The sequence below is a fragment of the Stegastes partitus genome, unplaced genomic scaffold (genome assembly GCF_000690725.1).
Source record: "Stegastes partitus isolate 25-593 unplaced genomic scaffold, Stegastes_partitus-1.0.2 Scaffold1201, whole genome shotgun sequence".
NCBI lineage: Eukaryota > Metazoa > Chordata > Actinopteri > Pomacentridae > Stegastes > Stegastes partitus.
This window is the reverse complement of record NW_007578932.1, coordinates 113255-138839: the sequence shown is the minus strand read 5'-3', so window position 1 is coordinate 138839 and position 25585 is coordinate 113255. Positions and strand designations below refer to the sequence as shown.

The 25585-nt window shown below is 42.6% G+C and overlaps 1 protein-coding gene across 4 annotated transcripts in view; it reads left to right on the top strand.

Annotated features, from left to right (window-relative positions):
* Positions 1-25585, top strand: part of plxna1b (plexin A1b) — a 203632-nt gene that overhangs the window by 85116 nt on the left and 92931 nt on the right. For all 4 annotated transcript variants that reach the window (XM_008297227.1, XM_008297225.1, XM_008297226.1 and 1 more), the window contains exons 4-6: positions 6081-6221; positions 21872-21972; positions 24091-24214. In XM_008297227.1, coding sequence (XP_008295449.1) covers positions 6081-6221; positions 21872-21972; positions 24091-24214 — 366 coding nt within the window. The remainder of the gene's footprint in view (positions 1-6080; positions 6222-21871; positions 21973-24090; positions 24215-25585) is intronic.

Sequence of the window (25585 nt, the reverse complement as noted above, 5' to 3'; positions counted from 1 at the left end):
TCTCAGCTTTTAACTATCCAGCCATACACACACATACTGTATGTACACACCCCACCATGGAGCTGAAGTGGGTTTTCTATTTACAAAATAAAACTACATAATCCATCAAAACACTTTTTTTTTTTCATACATTAGAGGGAAGCTCTCTTCTCACAAACAATGCATGGCAGGAGAGAATGAGTGTGCTGCTACCCACTGCGCTGTGTGTGTGTGTGTGTGTGTTTGTGTTGAGAGTACAGTTTAAGTGCCCGATGCTTCCTTAGTGGCCCAGTTCTCCTCCATTACTGCTAGAAAACAGCACAATAGCCACGAAAACACACACACACATACACACGTGGACACACACATGCGCTCAGCAAGGAGAAAAAAAAGTTGTTTTCTGATGTTTCTAGCGACCGTTGCCATTTGAGGACCACTGATAGATTTGTTTTGTGTCTCGCTACGTTCAGGTTCTGCCAAGCTCACAGTGCGATAGGAGGTGAGTGATTTTAGCCTTTTATCTGAACGCCCCTCCTGGAGATAGAAAACTGTTAAAAGGCGGAACAAGAGGATATGGGAGGTGTTTACATGGAGCAGTCATTAGGTAGATAGTCTCCAGCAAACCCAGTTTTTTTGTTGTGCAACTGTTGGATGAGTTAACTTGACTGACGGTGAAATACAACCGTGTTAAAAAACGAATGTGGATTGTCTTTTAGTTTTAGGGTTAACACTCTGAACCCCAAGCAGTTTCTGGGTGTTTTTATGGTCCTGTCACTTTATTATTCACTGTGAAATCATGTGACACAGCAACATGAAGTCCTGCGCTGCTATGGAAACGCCCATGGATAGAATTAGAGAACTCAAAAATGTCTTCTGTGCAGTAAAACAAAGGTATAATGCCATAAATATCAAAAAAGAGGAAAAAAAACATGAATTTACTTGATTTACTTCCATTTCTAAGAAAAAGGAAGCAACATGTGCAACATTTATTTTTACAGTTTCCCACAGGTATTACAAATACTGCGGAAAAACCAGTGGGTCTGCATACTATAGGTATTTAACTACTTACAATTTTGCCCCGTTTGCTCTATTTAAACACAGCCCACAGTTCAGCCCAGGCCAGCTGAACGGTCCTTTCTTCTTTGTCACAGGACTGTTGGTCACAGATGAGCAGAGCTTTTAATCATATCACACGATTACACGACAAACATAAAGCCGTACTATGTCCCAGGTAAATGACACACAAGGTCACTGAAGTGCACAGATCGCCTCAATGTCATCACTTGTTCACTTCTTTAACCACTTTGTCATTTTCTCGCACAATCCAGTGATTGTGGGAACCTGCCATTTTTTTCCCCTCCTGTTCGTCACCCTCTTGCTGCTTTCTTTCATTTCCTTTTGTTCTCTGCAGAGGGCCACACTGAATTCCCCACTTCAATAGGACCCCGTAAACACACACATGCACATTCACTTGGGGGCCCCCCCTACACATCAAAGTCAGGAATGCAGGGGTCTGCTACCATTATGCATGGATAGACCTAGTTATGTCAAGTTTACCCCCTTTTTAAAGGTGGTGTGTGTGCACGTGGTGTTTGTGTGTGTGTGTGTTCGTACATGCTATTAGTGAGCCAAGCATGCTTTATGTTCACACACATCTCCAAACCTGCTTTGAAATGTCAAAGTCGTTACTTGAGCTCCGTGCTCTTGCCGGAGTGTTACGGCTCTCAGACAGACCGAGGAACACCTGGACCTTTCTGCTCTGTTTCACGTGATGCTAATTCATAGTCTTGGAGTGTTTGATGCCTCCGATGCCTCCCGTTTACCTCGTCTTCTTATGATTTTCCTTCCCTTCTCGAAGCAGCAGTTTGATATAGCTCACACTTCTATGAATGAAGTTTCTGCTCCTGCTCTTCCACCCTTCTTTGGCTCCTCCAATCCTTCTTTGCTCCCTTCACTCCCCACCGCTTTTCCCTTTCATCCATGCATTAGGAAATTCTCTCCCTCCAAATCTCTCACTTGCATGTACACAAGCTCCATCAGTTGTCACTTGCGGCTACGACAGGCATCATTCTCATTGACGTGCCACTGTCTTATCATCTGAGTCTCTCATCCTCATACCGCCAGCCTTTCCTATCACCAGCTAACTATCCTGTGTGTCTATCAGAACTAACCAGGCCTGCTTGGCACAGATAAAAACCCGGCATTGGGGGCTTTTGGGTAGATCGGCAGGTTGGGGAGGAGATGGTAATGCTCATATAACTGATAAAAAAAATGGATATTGTAGGAAGATTAGGCTGGGTGGCAGACGAGAACGTTTCAGTGTGGTGATGTTAAGGCGTTCGCTTTTATTGGCTGCATTTTCTCATACAGGGATTATGCAGGGTTTCTGAATATTAAGACACGTCACAAACAGGGAATACAGGGATAGTAATACAATCCCTTGGGATGTTGGGGGTAGTTAGAAATACTTTTTAGGGATGTGCAAGTAGTTATTCTTCAGCTTGTTTCCCTCATTTACTGCAGTAGATATTAACATTTCTCTACATTGTAGGACCACTTTGTCTCCAGGGAGCAGTAGAAACACCTCCTTCATCTCTACTTATTCCCAGTTTTGTTGAGCTGACAAACAACATTAGCATGACTGGAAAGAATAACATTTTTAGGTCATGCGGGGACTCTGAATAATGACTTAGAAATGTAAGGTAGTATACTTGGAATTTTACATTACATCCATAGAGATACCAAGAGTTTTTTTTGTTTTTTTTTCTGCTGCAATTTATCTCTCTGTGGCATTTTGCTCCTCATTATTCGCCGCTCTTAATCATGCTGCTGTGTCTTCTTCCTGCTTTTCGGCACTCTTACTTAAGACAGTGCCTCTACTGTGTTTAAAGTCTGTTAATGTTACATTATACATGTTGACAAGAGAGTGGAGACGGGGCTTCTCGTGAAAACACGAGCACAGCATCATTCTGTGAATCCATCCATCAAGCACTTAGTGGAAAGCTAAGCAATACAGAGGACACAATGAGGCAGCAGCAGCTTCTCCCATCATTACTGACAATTGCATTGATTTCTTGACTTGCCTTTTACGCACACACACAGGAGCTGCGCGTGCATGCCGACATGAACGTAAACCTGTGATATTTTACGTGTGAGAAAATGGACTTTTCCAAATAATGCATTACTGGTGCTTGTAGATTAATGTGTAAACTGACACAACATTGTATATGCACAGGCATGCAAGCTTTGTACGCCCACACTCAGTTCTGTCACATATTTGTACACACTTTGCTCTTCTCATAGCTTCAAACCCTTCTAACTGTACAACCCCCCACGTTAACCTCATTATTAGATTGTAACCTCGATTTCCAGGCACAGTAGTTCAGGTTGATTTAATTAGACGTTCTTTAAGTTTCCCATTCCTCCATCCATCTGTTCGGTTTATATATTCCATAGTCTTTTGTTCTCTCCTTGGTTACCCTGGCCAGCCTTGGATGCGGCGCCTGTGGAATGAATTGATTTGAAACGATTTATTACCTGTTGTTTTCGCACGTCACCCACTCTCACTCACCCACTCTCACTCACCCACTCTCACTCACCCACTCTTCTGTTTTCTGTCTTTCCCACCGTTGTTGCTCTCGCCACACATTTTTTAAAAGATGTTAGCACTGCAGATGAACTGCATCCTCAGAGAGAGAGAGAGAGAGAAGGAAAACCTGAGCGAAACAAAGACGGGAACACAAACAAAGACAAGAGGGAAAAGGTGTTATTTGGGAGATTTATTGTTTGAGTCCCTGTTTCTAAAGTGATATTAAAATCAGTAATGAAAAACAGCCAGATAAAGATAAAGCTAAACAGTAAAATGAAGAGACTGTGGTTTGTAATTTGGGGATTTTTGCAAACTGGAGAACGCACAGACTGACAAGCAGATGGATACAAACAGAAGATAGGGAGGCTGACAGAAAGACAGACTTTTATTTTCTGTATAATATTATGTTTGTGTGCAAGAAAACCAGTCTAGGCTTGCCTGCACTGGTCATTAGCCAGTGAACTGGACTTTGGGTGTCTAGTCCAGAGATAGATGTGGCTGCCAATGGAAATGCCTCTGTTTTTTTTGTAAGTGAGAGGGAGAAAATGATGCCGGGAGCTCACAGAACAAAAGCTATTCTTTCACCTCTGTGTGTGTCAGCCACCATTTTTCCTTATTCTGGTTGTCTGGACTTAAAAACGGTGTTGCCAAGTGTGTTGGTATTTGTGTGTGTGTGTGTGTGTGTGTGTTCATCTAGATGCGAGCCATCCGTGAATGAAATGTATCCTTTGTTTACGGGCCCATTATCTAGATAATAACATCCATATTTCCTCTCATCTCCAGTGCTTTATCACAGCCTTATAAGCTCTCTCTCCCTCTCTATCTCTCTCTCTGTCTCTGTCTCTCTCTCTCTCTTTCTCTCTCTCTCTGGCATACACACACACACAAACACACACTCTAAGGCAGGGTGAGATAATGGGATTGTTGCCCCTGGTTTCTTTTGGTGAGATTGTACATAAATTCTTTCATTATGAGTTGTGTGTATTCAGCGTCCACCCATGTGTTTCTCTTTCTGTCAGTGTGAGTGTGTGCATGCACTGTACATATCAATCAAAGTGCATATTAGTGCATGCATATCTGTCACTGTCTGTATTTTTATCTTATCATTTTTTCATCTTTCTGAACCGATTTGTCAATGTGTGTGTGTGTGTGTGTGTGTGTCTTCAGTATCGTTTTCCAGCTCGTCCCTGCCTGCTGTCCCTCCCCTGTCACTGTGGGCTGATAGCGGTGCGATTCGACAAAGCTCAGTAATGGAGAGCTGATACTTGCCCTCCCCCCCCGTCGCTCTGCACTTTTCATTTGCTGCTGAGATGACTTTGGCTCACAGCCATCCCAGCCAGCCAATCTCCTATCTTGTATCTTGCACCATTACTTTCCATATCTTGGCAAATTATTCGCAGAATCTCACAAAGAAAATTTGCGCGTCAGTGCACGTGCGAGTGCGTGCATGTGCTCGGTTGTTTGCACTCCGAGATAAATTGTTAGATTCATCTACAGGTGCATTGGGTGATTACGTTTTCTTTCATAGCTAAAGGTAGTGAATCACTACTGTTCTTTCTTTCATTGTCCTGGGCTTGATACAGGACCACACTGTTTTCATACACACCACTTTGTGGCATAATTTCATTTTTAAAGTTGTTTTCATTAGTTCTTCCCAGGTGCTGAATAGAGACGTCTTTTGTACAGTCGTGATTACACCATTATCCCGTCAATAATGTTCCTTTCCTTGCATCTGCCTCTGTAATCATGTCTGTGTTCACAATAATTATACTATATTCAATACTGCTATTAACGCAACCTTTCAATTAAGCCATTTATATGGCTCCGTAAAGCAGACGCTTTCAACCTTTTCCCAAAATTTTAATAATTTCACACCGCCTACCTCTATAATAATAACCACCTGTTACAGCTGGAGTAAATGCAGCTTATTTCCCCAGCTAGAGAAACATACAGAGAGAATACAGTTTGTTAAAACTTTGGTTTGGGGGAAAATATGCAATGTGAGTGTTTTCTGTGAGGATATTACAACTGGGATATGAGCTGTAAGAACAAAGATAAATGTGTCACAGCATTTTTTTTGTTTGTACTGCAAAAATGGGGAAAATTAATGTGTTGTGTTTGATGTACAATAAAATTACTTATTTTCAACTTTGTTGAACACTATATAATGGCTGCTGTCAAGCAACAAGTTAGCATTCAGGGCTTGATAACTCGCCTGCAGCTGATTCAAACTAACAGACGGCATTTCGTTTTCTTCTGGCTTCATGTGTTTCTTTTGAAGTCTTTCATTATCAAAGTTTTTTACTGTAATCATAATGCAAACACAGCACTGCCTATCATTGTTCCAGGATGTTTGTGGTTTTGTACAAACAGCTCTTGATTAGATAATGCCTCCAAGTGTCAAGAACGTTTAATAGTGGTAGAAATATAATCCTTAAGTGCGTGTACACAACTTTCTGTGGGAGTATTTGTGTGCACTTCTAAATGTGTTTTCCTGTGTGTTCCTTTTTAGATCTTGGTGAACTCTGTGAGTCCCAACCGTCCAGCGGTGCTCTATGAGAAGGTGACTGTAAGCGAGGGAGGAAGTCCCTTACTGAGAGACATGCTGTTCAGCCCAGACCAGCAGCACATCTACACTCTGACTGACAGACAGGTGAGTTCGTCTTTTCATACATTCATTTGCAAATTAAGACGCACGTTCAGCCACTGAAGGTTCATTCCTATATCCATGCTGCCATTCTATATATTATTAATATGTCCCAATACATAGTATGTCAAATGCAGTGTGCCAAAAATGCTAGGATGGATTTGTGGTTAGGTTTTTCCGGCCATTTCTACCCACAATTCTCTGCGCAGTCGACGTCACATACGTCATAGTGTTTTGTGTGAATACAAGCAAGCTTAAGCTGCTGAGAGTGCACCATAAGATGACAGCTCTTTCACACCACAGGCTGCAACAGTCAAAGTTTAAAACACAATACTAAGATCCAGTATTGTGCCCCAATTGTATGCATATTGCATGAAACAGACAGTACTTTTGTACGGGCGTACGTAAAGGAAAAAAATGTGATTTCAAAAGCAGCAAGAACATCCATCTGATATCTAGCTGTGATCTGGAACCAGATCTATAAAATTCTTACATGTTACTTGTGTGTAACCATCAATCACCTCCATTATCAGCATGCCTCAAAACAGCCACATGTAACACACGTGCACACAAACTCACGCGCGCATTGTTTTATCGCATGTTCGAACAATCAGCTCCTCCACAGGAGTCTCGTCTCAACTGTCCAGAGCAGACTTCACCCCCATTACCATTAGTTGTGCACATCTTTACCTCCTTTCCCACTGTACAATTGCAACACAACTCAACCCCACTGGATTTAATTACACGGCAACATACGTAGATACACATCAGCTACACGCATTACCACCGTGACAGTTGGCTAATAATCAAGACATTACACACACAGTGATGTACAGGGAGTGTTATAGGTCACATGTGGTGTGTGTGTGTGTGTGTGTGTACATGTGGTCATTACCAGCCCCACCGCTGGTGAAGTCTGTGTCTACTTTGATGGTGAGATGCAGAGAGGAATGGGAGGGAGGAGGGGGAAGCAGGGGTGGGGGAGGCGGAGGTGAGTGCGTCGCATCTTTGTCGCTCCCCAGGCCCAGCTGCTCCCCTCGTTTTTCTGTCTCATTAGTGCGGTGAGTGAAGGAAGAAGAGGTGGAGAGAGAGAGAGAGGGGAGAAAGTGGAGTGGGACTGTACATGATGCGAATATGTCTGTATTTATTAGATCTAAAATGGGCTGTCAGATTTAAAAGGGTGAGATATGTGTCTGAGGTCTGCTTGGTGAAAAGTGTTTGAGTTGTTGATTCTGTAGCCTGCTAAACCAAAGCCTGGCTGTAAAATGCATTGTTCTTTGTTTAACATCGCCAGCCTGTGTTAACTGCAATACACACTTTTTGGACTGCAAATGAGCTGCTGTCATGGTTAGGGCTTGGTTGGTACATTTTTCAACATATATCAAAGTTTCTGTAACAATATTAAAAGTAAATCGGTGCGTGATTGTTTAATCTAACGCAAGCAGACAAACAAGAACTTTACCTTAAAATAAGAATTGGACCGAACACTATGCTCATTTTTGATACATTTACGAATTCTTGTTACCTACAGACCTACTGTTGACACTTAAAGTTTATCAGTGCTACCTGGAAAAACACCTGTGTTATCAGGGTGTGTCTCACTCTAACTCAGATGATTGACTACATATGTACACTCAGACCACAATCCAATAAAAAATGATCCAGATACATTGTTCGTAATATGATAAACAACTAATTTATTTGAGCTGTGTGTAGGATTTTATGTTTTTACCTTTGTGTTTTGTTAGCAGCATGGCTAAATATGATATTTCTTCACATTTTTAATTAGAAATATTCCAGAAAATGATGTCATCTGCCACACAACTGTAAAGTCAACATGGACACATATGGACACTTTACACAGGGTTTACATTTTTAAAGATAAATGAAGCCCATTGTGAATGGTTTGCATTAGTTCCAAGGCATGTCATCCTTTCAAATTTGGATTCTTCATTACAGCTGTTTGGGCGCTCACTCCTGTAAATAAACCGGCACATGGCTCCAGCAATTAGGAGAAATAAGGGGGTCGGTAACAAGTAGCATTAGCTGCTGGTGGTGCTCCTCTTGTTAACTTCAACACACCCCTCACCTTATTAAGTTTGAAATGCCACCAGCAGATTTTTTTTATACGATGTACGTTTGCAGGGAGGTACACAGTCGTCTGACATTTCTTTCAATGTGGGATTAATGTGGATCACTTCAAGCAGGTATGTGATTGGGGAAAGCAGCAAGGTAGCAGGAGAACGGCCGGTCACGCACCAATACACACACATAGTAGGAGCACAAAGCACCACATCTTGGCAGCTAGAGCAGCTAAGGGCATGTGGGACACACACACACACACACATAATGTTACTTAGAGACACGAGTGCAAGACAAGAACGTACGCTAGGCCTTGCGCGTGCTTCATGTACACGCACACTCATGCAGCCATTTACACTCAAGGACATTCTGTCTCCATCCGCCCAACGCGCCCTTTTACTCTGAGCTCCCCCCCTCCAACCTCTCCATGTTCGCACACATTCTCCCTCACACACACACACACAGCTTCATCTCTGTGTGTTTGATCCCCATTAATGGTTAGCAGGCTCGGGTTAAGCAGAGAGGGGGGCTATGGTTGCCAGACCTCCTGGCTAAACCCCCTTTCGAGCACTAATGACTAGAGGGGGCAATTCCCTTCTCTCACCCTCCGTCCTACCCTCATCTTTATCCTCTGCCCTCCATCTATCCTGCCATGCCCCCCACCCACCCCATCCATACTTTTTTTTTTTTTTTTTAAATCCTCACTTTGGTTGCTACACACACACACACACACACAGACTCACACACACAGCCATGTTTCCATCTAAGCCCAAATTGAGTCCTCCCCTCTCAAATGCCTTCTACTGATCCCATTCCCATATTTTTAATGATCTCCCGCTATCGCTGCTGTGCCCCACCTCCCCACTCCACACGTACACACACACACACTCACACACTCACACACACACACACACATACGATTTCCTTCTTAAAGGAGGCAGAGGTGGAAAATTGAGGAACTGAGAGAAAGATGGAAACAAAGTGGGAGGCATAGAGTGGTGGACTGGTTTTCAGCCATGTGATATGATACAGTTAATGTGTACATGCTCACATCAACACACCGATAAGTTTGCATGAGGAAGGCCGCCACGCTCCCTTTTCCCTATTTTGTGTTGAAGCAGATACACACAGCCCTGCCTTCATCCTGTGAGTAGATGTGTGTGTGTGTGAGTGTGTGTGTGTGTGTGTGTAGCTGGTTGCCTGCGGGGGTTCCTCAGACAAGCCAAGCACATTAAGGTGTCACTGGACATATCCACTGATGCGTAGCCCACGACATGTTCCCCCTCCACCCCTTCTACCCTCACACACACACACACACACACGCTGACACACACACGCTGACACACAAATGGAGACCCAGGCGGTGAGTCAGAGTTAGGGGCGAGGCCCAGTGATTTATGACTCGCTCTGTTCCAGCTATATTCATCACTGTCATTATTATCAATGGAGGATATGACAGCAGGAGAGAACGGCCCGCTGTGTGTGTGTGTTTGATGAGACAGTGTGTTATTACAGGAAATTTAGATCAGTTTATTTTTGACTGCAGTCACCGTTGTATGGGGTTGTGTCCGTGCGTGCTGTTTATCACCGCGTTGGAGAAAAACGGGTAAAGATCTGCACATCATCGATAGGGATCCGTTCATTTACTATCCCCGTACGCACACGCACGGCTGCACACATCGTTAGTCGCAGAAGTGCTAAAATATTTTCCTCCCGATTAGAAACTTTGTTGAGTGCTCCTAGTTAGCTAAAGTTGCCTTTTCTTTTCACGAAAATGTGAAAACCACCACGAAGAACAATGTCACTCTTTGACTTCGCTCTAACTTTTGAAGCATCTCCTCGGTGCAAAGCTGCCACTGTGGGAAATCATCTCATGGTGTCTTGGCTCAGTCAAGACTTCCCATCATCAAATCGTTTTCTCTTCTGTTTTACAGCCAAAAAGGTGGATAGCTGTGACTGCATTTGATGCCACAGCTGCTATTCTTGCCTCCTTTGTGCACATACTCAGCCTCGGTGTCACACACACATGGTTGCAAACATCCTTGTAGCTTTGATGGCAGCCATTGCATATGATAGTGATGTGGTGTGTGGTGCTGGCTAATTGCTGAAAGCATGAATATTCATCTCCTCTGGTGTGGGAAAGGAGGGACCGTATTTGGAGCGAGAGTGAACATCCTGGAAAGAGACGAAAAAAAAGGACTTGGAAGGTTTGATACAGTGGAGGAAAATTATGTATTATGTGTATGCATGAGTCAACCTTTGTTCAAGTGTCAAGGATGGTACTCTGAGCGTTGCAGTGTGTGTGTGTGTGTGTGTGTGTGTGAGTGCATAAAAGAAAGTATATCTCAATCGCATTTTGTACCAGATATAATTCATGTGTCTCGCATATCGATTCGACCACATCTGCATGCTTTTGTCAGAACCTACAATCGAACACTTAGAATTAATACATATAATTTAAAAACATATGTTTCTGTGTGTGTGTGTGTGTTTGTGTGTGTGTGCGTGTGGGCTTACACCATTGTCTGACTCTCCATTCAGCATGTGAAAGAGATTTTCCCCCTCCGCATTTCACCAAGACTCTCATCCCTCCAAGGAATCTGTAGCCCCGGACATGGATTTGCACATACACTCTCAAAGTTCTTGCGTCATTCTCAAGCTGTTGGTTTGAGTTCCTACAATAGCAAACAATGGTGTGCATTGTGTTGTTGGCTCTCTGAACAAGGCCTCATCAAATAATATCTTACCCATAGGGTTTTGCCAGACATCAATCCTCTGTGTGCACGCGTTTGTGTGTCTGTCGATCTGTTTGCATTCAAATATTACTGGTTCACTGCCAATCTCGTTAGCAAACACATTAGCACAGACTGACATCATCATACATAATAAGCAGCTGGTTGTATCAATCAAGAGTGACATTTTAGTGAACTACGTACGGCTAATCAGTCAGTTCTAAGTAGCTCTAAGATTAATTTTCCACAATTTATCAAACTCTGGCTGACTGAGGAACTTCGGAAGTTAACAAGCGCATAATGTGGTGTTTAAACATCAGCCATTGTTGGCTGACACTTTGTTTTATCATTCAGAGAGTATGTGTAGACGGCAGCGAATGAATAGATTAGAAGAGAAGGAAGTTTTTTTTTTCCCTCCAGTATTTTGCTTCTCTCTCTTTTGTTTTGTTTACAAACCAAACCTTCACAGCACCCAAACTCTTCATTTACATTTATGAGCACAACTACGGTTTTTCCTCTTTTCCACTCCCTGGCTTGACAGCGCGAAGCTTGAATGAATACCTCGTGTCCTACACCAGCACACACACACAGCAGCCGCTCAGCTCTGCCTGTGCACACTCACACACAGACTCCTTAAGCAAGGAGGTGGTCATTGTTATGTAAATGTTAATAGACCTGGTGCAGTGAGGCGAAGACGGGAGTACAGTGACTATGAGGGAGGGGTGCTGCTACGGGTAGGGGGGGTGCAGCCATGTAGGAATATGGCACTCAATTACAAGAGTTCAAACCATTACTGCACCTTGCTCGGCACAGGACAGAGCGCTCACAGTGTATGGTGAACAAACACTCACATGTATGTAGATGTCCACGTTTATAGAATGCTTGTCCTGTTTGTTGGAATGTTGGCGCTATTATTTTGGAACACACATTTTACATTTGTGTAAATAGTACTCGACTGTAGTTCAAGACGGGCTTAGATGTGTTAGTATGCAGAGAAACCAATTCTTTCGGATGTCGGGAATACCAGCGCTCTGGGTTTCACCAGAGTCACTGCACAATGAATTTTTGAATCTGTCCTGATCAGCTATGTGAGTTCTTGAAGTGTAGAGTGGCTCAACCATGTGTTTGTTTGTTTTTTGTTCTGACTATATTAGGTTTGTAACTTTTTTTTCTCTTCAGTGTATTGCATTTTTTTTCATTTCCATTCAATATTTGCTGATTTGAACCTCCCTCTTGAGGAAGCAGCTTTATTTAACAATGTGTAGGATTTGCCTCTAAATAAGTCAACTTAGTGATGCTCTTTGCTCATGCTAGTTAATAGCATACAACCATTAACAAAGGTCTGTACCAAACAAGCACACACTCTTGTGTCTGGAGAATCTGATTTGTAGGCCGGGGCGTCTCTGTAGCACCACAATGCTTCATTTATAATATTATGTTGTGACACATTTTACCTTTATCAAAAAATTGCAGCTTCTGTGATTTGGATATTGCACTTATCCTTGTCGTGATTTCGATAACATTTCAATTAATTTTTGAGCCTTTGCACAAAGTCAAATCAAGGATAAAAGAGCAAGACTCTTCTTCTATGCAGTTTTGCACGTAATCTCCATTATGCATTTGACAAAAATGTGCCCTCTTACAGTAAGAATTCTCTTTTCCTCTGTTTTGTCTTCCGTCTACCTCTTCAGTAACTGTATGACAGGGTCTACTGTAGAGAAAAGCCAAGAGTAAACAGTGATGGGAATTACTTAATCGAGAAAATAATCATCTCAGTGACAAGCAAATAATTGTTAATTGCAGCTCCGTGACATTATCTCGGGAGGAAAAAAAACGGTGAGAAATGATATTAATACTGTCAGAGACATATGAGGAGATATGACCAAGATGCCATCATTACACAGAGAGGGACGGTTTCAGTGTCTCAAACCTCACTTATCTCTTCCTCTTTTACTCTTAATTGTGTTTCTTTCCTCTCACTGCTCTCTTTCCTGTTGTATCATTCTCTCTTGTGGTTTTTTCACTTTTTTTTTTTTTTTTTTTTTAAATGCGTGCGCTCAGTTGAGTGTGTGTGTGCCTCATCAGAAAAGTGTGCTCAGACACTTGTCTTGTGCGCGATGCTATCGGTCCTAATGGAAGTCTAGCTGCCACGAGATAGCTCCGTCTTTCTCTCATCTTTCTCTGTTTTACTCCGCCGTCTTTTCCCAAAGGATGGTGTGATAGAGCAGACTGATAGGGTTAGAAAAGAGGGTGAGATGGATAGGGAGGTTAATGGTTTCTCTCTCTCCCCCCGTTCCTCCTTCCTCCCCTTTTCTTCTCAATCACTATCAATCGGCCGTACAGTCGGTCCTCCTGTTGCTTGACAGTGATTGGGGCGGAAGGATGTGGCTGTGACTGATTGTCATGGAATGAGGCCAATCAAAAGCTGGCATGGCCCGCGGAGCTGCTCCAAGTGGCACACTGTACTCAGTCTCGTGCCTTAACCAGAAGCCACACTGGGTAGAACAATGAAGTGTCGCTCATGCATGACAGCACAGGGAATTGTTTTGAATCTGAGTCAAATTTCTTTTCAGATTCATGCGCAGCAGGCCTCGTCAGAGCGGGTTATGAAGTATCAAATGGGGAAAAATCTGAGTGGAAAAGGGGAATTGCACATTCTCCTCCAGTGTTCGCTGTAAGACATTACTAAAGGAACGAGTATGATACTGATGAATACAACTACAACGATATTTGGGGATAACAGCTAGGTCTGCAAGTAAGGATTGTGTTTTTCTTTGGCTGTAAAATGTGGGAAAGAAAAAAAAAGTTCCCAAAATCCAGTTTGAAAACTAATTTGAAACTTTCAGATCAGGCCTGCTTACCATGAGTAGTGGTACTGTAGCCTGTATATATAGCTGTACTGTGTCTTCTTTAGCTTTCATCTCTTAGGGGTTTCTCAAATACGAGAAGATGATCCTTATCTTTTCTCTGAGTTAGAGACGTCTGGAAAAACTTCATGAAATGTGGAGGCGTGGAACTTGAAAGATGTGAACATTTACCAGGCAATGAAAATGTTGTGGATTGCATTATGGAAACTGTCGGATGCTGCATCTTTGGAGTTTCACCAATACTTGAGCTGTAAGCCCCTTTCAGACGTGCACTCCCTTACGTTGATCTGGTAACTACATGTGCTGGCTTCAGCTATGAGAGCTCCCAGCTCACTTTCCTGTAAAAGATGTGATGACAATCTAACAAGGTCAGACCTTGTAACATTTCTGTATCACTTTCAACTCGGCACAAGTCTGAGCTGCACCTGGTCACATTAACAGATAGACACACACAAGTGACCTTCTTTGAGTTGTTTGAAACTATTTCAACATTTCAGTGCCAAGATTGGTTCAAAAACATCACAGAGAGCTCAAAGACACAATTTCCAAAATCATAAAATACTTTTCTCATTCACTTTGTTACATAACTCACATTTATTACAGATAAAAATGTCTGTAAAAATAAAACTTTACTGTGATGAAGACAGACTGTGACCGGTGCGATTCATGAGGTTCACCAAAAAAACTATGTATTTTAAGTTTTCACAAAAGGTCAAAAGACAAGAAAGTTAAGTTTTTTGCTTCTAGCTGCTTGAAGGAGTTTTTCCTCTTAGTTTTTAAGAAATGCCTGCAGCATCAAAAAGCAGCACAATCTATATGAGCGTCACCCAAGTAAGAGAATTGTGCAAAATTTCAACAGCAGTGACTGCAATAACTGCTTATAAATATAAATGATTCTGTCATGGGGATGGGATCGATCAGGATCTAATTGGAAGTCACACCTCAGACAGGTGAGCTGTCACAGAGTCACAGTTTATCAGCTGCTCCTAAATCATTTGTTACAAAGCTGCCATCCTCAGATTGAGTCCTGAGCTGTCAGGATATTTATAGTTGACTGGTGGTAAAGTAGTCGTTAGATTATCATTGCAGATGGACAGAATTTGCAGTGTTTAGGTAATCATGAATGAACTTGGCTATTAGTTAGACTTAGATTAAGTCTTTGATTTATTATTGCATTACTGTGCATTAGACATCTCTAGATGTTCTGTCCAATCTCTCGTTTAAGACTAATGTCATGTACATACAGTGGATCTCTCTGTCAGTCTTAAGGAACATAAACATAAAAGTGACCTCTGTCTGAATGACAGATTGTCGTCACTTCAGTAGATTGATGAAACCGGCAATGTAACGTATCCCATGTCTGAAAAGGACTTAAAAGTCAGCGTCTCTTTCTATGCTGCAGTTCACCCTTTTAATTTTCTGTCTCATCGATTAGTTGACTAAATGTCAAGTATCTGTTTCTCACATGAATCACAGCTGTATATAATAGTTTCTAATAATACGATGTATGTAGAAATATGGAAACATGAGCTGAAATATTGATCAGATCTTCAAAGACTGTTCTCACTTATCCTTGGACTCACTTTTGGCACCGCTTTGTTAACATTAATTTGTATCAACCAATTCACTTTATTTTGCAAATTAGTTTTTGTGATATTTGAAAAAGCTCCGGTTACACTTGAACGCCAGCATACGCATGAGGGCAAAGCCAATCGGACAGATTTTGTTTACACTCATCAGTTCATTGCCAGCTCTCCACAAACGCTGCCCGTCCGTCCACCGACCAAGCGCGACTTCCCCACAGCAACTCCTGTGAGAGCAAATAAAGGAAAGCAGCGTTTGTCCTCTTTTCTCTTCTCCTGCTCTCCTCTGCTTCTCTCTGTCTGTATATATGGTGGTGGGTCGCTTGGCAGTGCTAATGGAAATGCCAGCTGTGTGGCTCCTCACTCCTCACCAAGTCCATTTACTAAAGTGACAGAGTCATTTACCAGGCAGACGGCCTCTCCCATCCTCACTTAATTAGAAGACCCCTAGGCCTGTCTACCTTAGCCGGTCACATTTACCTCTTTCTCTCTCTTTTTCTCCCTCTACAGTCTCTTTGTTCCAATTCTTTGTTTTTTGCAGTTTTTCAATCTCTGTCTCATCCTTTGTCTCTGTCTCAGTTTTCCTCTTTTCTTTCACATTCCACTTGGTTCTTCTGTCTCTTTCTTTCTCACATGAGGGACAGAGTATAATGAACAAATGGCTACACAAAGACTGAGAGTGTATTGACCTATTGTTTGAGATTAGCTGCTTTTGGACGACTTAATGGGAATGTCCATGTGATGAGGATGGTGATGAAGAGGGACGAGTTTCCACATCTTTATTTTTCAAAGTTTTGTTTGCCTTTCTTTCTTTCTTCTTTTTTTTACTGATCTGTTCTGTTTGTGACTCTTCACCGTTGATTTACTGTTGCACTTATTTCAGAATTAGCCCCTTCAATGTTATCCACTCTGTCTCCTATTTTGCGGAGGAAAAAAAACATTTTTTAAACAATACTGATAGAAAACAAACCCCGATTAGATCATCAAGGAAGAGGAGATTCTGCTGTATGTCTGTGGCTTCATTTTTAAAGATTCCAACATTTTTCAAAGGTTTTTATTTGAAGGTGCTTCTATATTAGAATGAAGGTGGTTGCACACAAACCCACACAAAAAGAAATCACTCCTACAGCTCTTGTATAATCTTCTCCCGGACACCCCGCGTGATAATGTACTCGATATACGTTGCCTCATGGCTGTTTCCTTGGAGATTGGGAATTTGAGTTGTCATCTTTATTGGCCTTGAACTCACAATATGCGCACACACAAATGACAAATAAATAAGTCGTTTGATCTGCCTCTTGTTTTCACTGGGATGGAGTAGAGATAAGAGATCAAAACAGTATTTCAAAAGACAGAAAACAATGGAGCAGATGAAAAACTGAGCCCAGTGAAGGAGAAAGAGGATAAGAAGATAAATTAAAGAGGCGAAAAGAGAAAGGAGCTGATCAGGAGGGAGAAACAGCAAGCAAAACACAGTAATAGAGAGATAAAGCTCGTGAGGAAGGTAGGAAGAGCAGTATGCGCTAAAACTGCTGTAGAGAGGGAGAGTTTTCAAAGAGAAAACTAGAGATTATAACTATCACAGTAGGAACAATTTTCTTCTCCTGTGATACATAAAAGCATAATTTAAGCGTGTTTCATGCTGTCCGGAGGCAACAAAAGAAGCAGAAACGGCTGATCTGTCATGTGATTAAAATTTCCACTACATCAGAACTTATTCCAAAAAGGCGTTTCAATCTCTCATTACACTCATTAATTCTTTTTACGAAAAAGTCAAAGACCACCTCAAGTGAGCAAAGCTGTTTTTTGGGGGGGGCAAAATTGGGGAAGTTTTTTCAACTTTTGCTGTTTCAATGATCTTTTTCTTATGCATTACTTCCAAATGCATCTGACTTGCAACAGCAATTTAGTATTTGGACATCACACAGCAAATTGGACGTGATTTCAGATTAATTTTGAGTCACGATTATGCGATTTGCTGTTGCTCACTTTCTGTTTCTCCCACTAAAAAAAACCAATCCTTTACCCATCATCGCTCTTTTTTTAGCCATCCTTCAATGTCTCTCCTTCCTTGTCAGTGCCAGACTCTGCCAGTCTTGTTTGCTTCCCTGCTTATCTTCAATCAGTCAACACATCAAGCCCGGCCAAGCCCGCCATTGATCTCGTAAGCCCCTTACAATCCAGTCAATGCACACATGCTAACCCGGCCTTTGATATGACCTCCCCCCCAGTGCACACACACACTCGCTGCTCTCAACAGGTATTCCAGCAGTGGAAGAACTGACTGACACACTGTTCAGAGCCATGTTTATTAAAGTAGCTGGTGAAAGGTCCATTTCTAATGAAGCGTTGCCGGCATGATCCACTGATGCCAACATCAATTAAAGTCACTGCGAAGTAATGACAGCAGCACATCTTGCAGGTACAGTTGAACAAACAGCATCCAGTTGTGTCTGTCCTTATTTCTATTTCTCTGTAATCCTGGGACATTTAGCAGCTATTTGGCAAAGTATTGATTTCTGTTTTTTTCTTGCACGTGGCTGTTCACTGCCAGTAAAGATTAAACTGGGACAAGTTGCAAGATGATTGATGGTTACTGAAATAATACAGGTGTGGTTGTTGTCAGTTCACAGAGAAGAGGCCATAGACCCTGCTCATCCTCTTCTTCCTCTCTTTCTTCTCCCTCATCCTCCGTTCTGCTCCGAAGTTTCTGGATGATGGTTAAACCAAAAAAAATAAAAAATCCCACAAGGAAAATGTTATGTATTTAATTTTCAGTTTAAATTAGCCTCATTCTCCGAATTCCTTTTTTTCTTAACCACAGCTAGTTAAGATTACAGAGTACGGTTGGGATGAAAGGAGAGAAGCAATATAAGAGCCACACGTTTATGAGATTTCTGAGAATTATTGTCTGGCAGCTGAACATGACGTCTTTTTTCACATATACACAGGTTTTCTAAACGTATCTATGGAAAGCCGACTGTGTGTGTGTGTGTTCTTCTCTTAAACCGATGTCCTACAATTTGACCTTTAGGAGCTTCGGAGTAAAATCTAATTTCTCTACTACTGGTCCCTGAACTGCAGGATTAGAGCCATTTGAGGTTAAGTGTTAAACAGAGGTTCAGTGGTAGTTGTTTAGGGAGGCATGGGCATTAATAATTTATGATGCAGAGGCTCAAGCAGATTTCTAAAAATAACTGAAAATAAGCAGTGATTTCTTCCATGTGGTCCCTAGACGGTATAACCCGGAGAAGAGGCTCTCTTCTGGTAGGCATTCCCAGCTGCACCCCCTCTTCTTCTCCTCCGCTATAGACTCTCCCTGTGTTTAAATGTAAAAAAAAAAAAGGAAGAAGCCACAACAAGGCCGATCCTTTTATGTCTTTAGATTTTACAACCAATGAAAAGCTGCGCTGAAAGCTTTACAGTTCCTCTGGGTTTTGGGGGTGACCGTCACAAAGCCTGTTAGCTGGACGTTTAAAGGCAGGTGATAGCGCTCTGTAAAAACAGATTGGAGGAGAAAGGTGGAAAGTTTATAGCAAAAAGGAGATGTCATGGCATTGCGATACGGTCGGGGTGGAGGGTTGACAACGGAGGAAGCGGGAGCGAGGAAGGAGAATTGAGTTACAGCAGTGGATGGTATTGTAAATAAGGAGATGGCAAGAGAGAGGAGATGGCGGGCTTGGTTTATAAGGTCATTTAAAGGAGTAATGTGGCGCGCTGTCTGGAATTGGCTTTCATTAAAAGAGCCATCGAGAGAGACAGGAAGAGGGAGACAGAAGAAATGTGTGTGTGTGTGTGTGTGTTTGTGGGTAGGCAGTGTTTCTAACACACCCGCAAACACACATTTTCTAGATCTACATGCACAGGTACGTTCTCATCGCCTGTAAACCATTTTATATCCCCACTGGGGGAAACAACCGTGATAGGTTCCTAAGACATCAACAGCTTTGCAGCACTAAGGCTCACTAGAGCCCACGAGGTCTCCACCACTACTAGTACACGAACAATTGTGAACAATAGGCCATATCTATCATTACACAGGGCAGTGATAAGGTTATGCTAGCTCACCAAGGACCCATAGTTAGTATGATTTATGTGGACCATTGTCCTTAATCACAGTCATAATGATTTATGGTGAAACGAGGGGGAATTGGTTGGCGTCTGTGATATGAGGAACATACCATTCTTTCCCCCATCTCTATTCTCTCTCTTTTTTTTTTTTGTCAAATCATAAAGTGCATGAAAGACATCCTGCGAGGTGTCAAATCACATATCGTCAACTCCAGCTGCTTTTCTCTCATCCATCTATCCGTCATCCGTTCATTCATTCACGCTCCTTTTCTCCCTCTGTCATTCTTTTATTATCAAAGGCACCCCGATCCCTTGTTCCATCCTTCTTTCAGCCCTCCTTTCACATGAAAACTAGACTCACACGGTGTGACAGTGACACATAGCAGGCGTCTGCCACCATATCCCATCTACTCAGCACAATGTCCTCGCCAATTCGCCCCACGAGTGTCTTCCATTACACTTCACTTTTCCCTCTATTCATCCATCCAGTAGGCATTTCCAGTAGATGACCACCTCCTTTTTTTCCCCCCCTCCAGTCCTCACCATTGCTCGTTTGCATCATTTCATCCGTCTTTCTCTCTGGGCGGAAAGCCAGCGAGAAAGCTACTGTACTGAGGTCTGTATTGACTTTAGATTGGAGGAGTAACGGCATGCTTCTGTCTATCCAATGAATGAATGAATAAATGAGATGCTCTAGGAAGGATGGTGATTGTGGGCAGAGATACAAGTACAAGGAACGTGGAGGCAAAGAGTCAATAAATACTTACCAAAAGAAGGGAATGAAGTGTGGTGGCACACAATGTTAAGTTCTGTTTGTCCGCCCTCTGTGTGATCCTTCAAAAAGCCCCAAAGCCGGTCTGCTTCAAGGCATTTCAGAACATAAATGCATTTCATCGTGTCACATGTATCTCATATCTGTGTTGCACTTAAAGCTCACAGAAGAAACGAGGCCCCAGTTTAATATTTCAGCGCCGCATTCCTTTGTCCACCTGGTTTCCGTCCTCCAGCCAACCACCTTTATCTCTAACCTCGGGCCTCTGCTTTCCTTCACATGTTTTTCTTCTTCTCTTATCATTGCACACATCACTCTGTCTACCCCCTTCTATCCCTGCCTCATGAAAAAAAAAAAAAACACACACAACTTTAGTCCCTGCATACCACTCAAACGAGGTTCTCATGGTTAAATCTGTGTCCGTGTGTGTGTGTGTGTCTGGGCTGTAATAGCGTTACCCAGGGGCAGGATTGTTAAATGCTGTTACTCACTGATCAGCTGGCTCACTCTCAGCTGCATGATTTAAAACTAGCCCGCAGTGGCAACTTGATACATGCTCTCACACACACACATCGTGAAACGGGGATCAAGCCACTCGTCAACTTGGTGAAGAAAAGTTGAGTGCGACGCTGACACTCGCAACACACGCGCACCCGCAAACACGCGTGCTTATTTCGCTGCATTCTGCGCATATGCTAACAATCTGTCTGTCACACATTTAAACGCGCACAATCTCTTGTGAATATCTTGAAAGACACACACACTTTCCACTGGGGCCGTGTTGTGAACCATCTGTCATCACCTTAAACTGGAGTGAAGGGCTAAACTTGCACACTTGATCTCGTTTCGTGGGCAACATCTGTAGCCTATCATCAAGCTTGTATATCCAGTGTGGCTATGGATGTCACACACACACTGGATGTCCCACACACACACACACACACACACACACACACACACACACACAAGAAGTCATGTCACATTGGTTTTGCTGCACAAGTCCTGTACAGACACTTGAATTCCCTCTTTCATACGTGCATGCACACAAATGTTGGGAGTCTGTCCTTCTGCTCCTCTGCCTCTCGATGGTTTTTGAGGTCACCTGTCAATCACGCCACTGTTGCCGTGGTCACCTGTCAGGTGTCCCAGCATGCATTGCGAGGCCTCTCCTGTGCACGCTTGACTGGAGGCTGTCACACACGGCTGGACCCGGAATCACTCACCAGAACACACACATGCTTAAAGACACACACACACACAAACACACACTTCTCACTGACTTGCTCACTTTCATCTCCCTCAGGAACCCACACACACACACACACACACACACACACACACACTCTGGCTGTTTGCTGAGCACATGCTTTAAATTGAATGAGTCTGATAAGCTGTCAAATTCTCATCGCCATGCAACTGAATGTACCGTTCATTGTACAAGTTTGATTACGAAGACACTAATTTTCCCTTCATCGCCTCCCTGCTCTCTCTCTCTCTCTCTCTGTCTCTCTCTCTCTCTCTCTCTCTCTCTCTCTCTCTCTCTGTCTAGGTGGTAAGAGTTCCAGTGGAGAGCTGCGAGCAGTATGCCACTTGTGGGGAGTGTTTGGGCTCCAGAGACCCTCACTGTGGATGGTGTGTTCTCCACAATGTGTAAGTGCTGCACACACTCATGCACACATTAACACACTCCACCCTGGTACCCTTCATACGGTATGCAGCCCGTTGCACTTTATACTAGATAATTGTGAAAGAAGCGTTTTGGTGTTTAAGATCAGCGGATCATGTTGGAGTGGAAGCACCTACCTGAGTAGTTACACATTATGCCCATGAAGCTTTTGACAAACAATAGACACTGATTCTTGTCAATGCTGTCATATCCAAAAGTGCCATTTATTGAAATAGAGTAAATCTGAACTAAAAGAACTACCTGTATTTTTAACACCTTGTTACAGCTTTAGATAAAGACCTTTTAGATTCTTATATAATTACCATTCACAGAAGAAATCCAACTGTTTAAGCTCCTATATGCATCTTGTGTATGTCTGCCAACTCGTTATACCTGTTAATAGAACGTGAATGAGAACACAGCCAGGCAGCCCACATAACTGCCACTGTGGTATTTAACTTGTTTTTGTGTGTGTGAACACGGTTTAGAACACGTGTACTTTTCGATGCGTTTAGGCAACAGATTTTAGAATTAGTCACTTCCAGTGTTGGTGTTTAGTTTCTGGATTAGGTCTTGTTTAGAGTTAGATATGTAACAGTGTGCGTGGAGATTTGTCGTTTAGAAAACCAAGCTTATCGCTCACGACCGCAGTGATACAGTATAACACCGTCTATCTGTAATCTCTCTAATTCTCTCCCTTTGACTGGAGGGTTTGTGTGTGCACACAGGAGAGTGTGAGAGTAGTTACATGTTCCTGAAAGGTGACAGGATGTTAAACCACATTTGGAACGCCTGAAGCGTTTGGCATAATGCCATCTCTCAGTGCATTAATTAAACTTGTAATACATATCACCAACCTGTCTTTCGTCAAAGTGCGCACACACGTCACCTGTCTTTCTCCATTTCAGCAGACACACACGACATCTTTAAAGTGACACACACAATCATGATGGACTTAACCCTTCAATTAGGCTCCTGTTTACCCTGCATCTTGAATGCAGCTTGCTCATTTTCTACCTGATAGTTCCAAATCTGGCTGAGGCCCTTGCCGACATAATGGGCATGTATTAATAGGCAAATTATTTATAAGCTTCGTTTCAGCCCGCTGGTACTTTTAGCCACATCCTATTAAGAGCCATGGTAGTTTCAATCAGCAGTGAAATTGAACGAGGAATGCACACGGACACACGTATGCAGGTGTTTCTGGGCAAATGAACACACCTAATTCACACAAATACACAGTCACACACCAGAGGAGCAGCAGAAGGAAAAGAGGTTCATAATGAGAAAACGTGTACATACCTTTGCACATTTCTGCTAATGCCTCACAGTGTGTGTGTGTGTGTGTGTGTGTGCGCGTCAGGAACTCTCAGGGGAGTGGTTGGCGACAGCTTTTTCTTCCTGAGTGTGAGTGAAGGCTAACTAAATGAGGGAATGGGGGAGCTGCTGTACAGAGAAGGCAGTTAGCATTTTTTTCCGCCTCCCTCTTATTGTTAAGGCCTTGCAGAGAGCCGCATCAGCACTTTCTTCTCACCACTGGGACCAGTTGTTGTTAGCGCGAAGGTGAAGTGATAGCTAATGCATTATGAATAGCTAATAGTAAAACCGCTACCATACAGGGCTGTATGCTGATTTTTAGCACGATCAGTTGGCTTGTAATAAGTGGGGGTGAAATTGCTGACCCCATTGATATGCAGCTGGTAGGAATTGCATCATTTTTACGGTTCAGGGGAACTTTAACGATTGCCTGTATATCTCCTGAGAAGTTTGAATTGTGCGGGACTGTAAACTGAAAAGATGAGGGGGACTGGATGCTCATGTTGCTTAGTTGTTCCTGCACAAATGTCAGAACCAATAAGGTAATGATGTAAAGGCCTACAGTAATGGCTGGGAGAAGCTATTAGCCTATTTGTCTTTTATTATTGCGCCCATTTCTGTGTGACGGTGATGGCTGTGTGTGTTTATCATCTTAATATGATTGTCATATTAGCTTAACAGTTGTTCATATCCTCTCTCTCTTCTTGTCTCACCCCTCTTCTCCTCACCTCTCCTCCTATCATTCCTGTCTGTCTGCTGTCTTTCTTTCTTCCCCTGCTCCCTAGATGTTCACGGAAGGACCGCTGTGAACGAGCAGGAGAGCCTCAGAGGTTTGCGTCCGACCAGAGGCAGTGTGTGGAGCTGACTGTTCAGCCGAGAAATATCTCTGTCACCATGTCTGAAGTTCAGGTATGTATTTTCCTGTCTATGGTCCCAGCTGTTGTGGAAATGATGCTGTTTTATCTTAAAACAAACAAAAAAAACCCCAATATGAACACTCAAGGAAGACAGTAAGCGCTGACTTCAAGCAAGATTTTTGGGAAATACACTTATTGACTTTCTGGTTTGGCTTTTGTCCAAAGTGCCTTACAATTCACTACTCATTCACCTATTGACACACACATTCACGCTTCAGTGACAGTGTGCTATCATGCAAGGTGCAGGCCTGACCATCGGGAACTGTTTGGCTTTCACTGTCTTTCTCACGGGCTTGTGGACAGGAGCAGCTGTGGATAGAATTGGAGGTGCTGTGATCCGCAGATGACTGTTCCGCTTTCTTTTTGGTGGCAAGTTAAATGAAGAGATTAATACTACTGCTGTGCTTCTTCGTTAAGAATAAGGCTTCAGCCAGCTGCCACGTAGCAGAAAGACTGGAAATAGAACAAAACTGATTGCTTCACTTGTTGGGAGTAAAATCTGCTTACTGTACAAACACCAAAGATTAAGAGAGTTGTATGTCCGATAGGGTTGCAAAATATTGGAAAAATGTTTATTTCTGCTGCCTTGTGTGATGTCAAGTAGGAAGGCCCTGAAGTCCTCAAGTTTTTTTTTGGTCCCCTATCTGATCTGACTGTTTTGTATCTGCGACTGTCAAGTCCCAATCCCATACCATTTTCCTAGATAATACACCCTTTGGCCAGTGCACATATGTTAAATCAGGCTGGGATCAAGTATGATACAGTTCCCATATCCCAGTGGCACATTTTTACAGCCATCTTTGTTCGAGTTTACTCAATTTGTTATACAAATTAATTAATCAGTGTTTGATTGGTTGTCCTGCATTTAGAATGAATCATTTTGGATTGATGACACATGTGTATCAATGGATGGAGACAAAGAATTAGACATAGGTTCACATCCAACAACCTTTAAATCAGAGTAAATGATGTTTTATCAGCCTTCTCTTGTAGGTCAGTCATGGAAAATTACAGCCCTTTAGTTTGCTTTTTGTATGAAGCAGCAAAAAAAGAGTTGAGTTCATTTTCCTGACTTCATATTTAATTTTCAGTGATGTAACTATTGAGCGTGTGCACGTCATGATGCCGAGGCTGAAACTATATTGTGCAATCCCAGTGTGTCCTATTATTTCTTATCATGATTAAGCTGCTACACAACCAGCAGAGACTCCAGGAAGTTACTGGTGGCAGCCATGATTTAGCTGCCATTAACCTGCCATTAAAACTGTGAATCAAACAAACAAGATATAACATCAGTAATCAGTGAGCTTTAGAGGTGCTGGTGGGGGGATTTAGTTGCCTTGTTAGTTATTTGACTAAGACA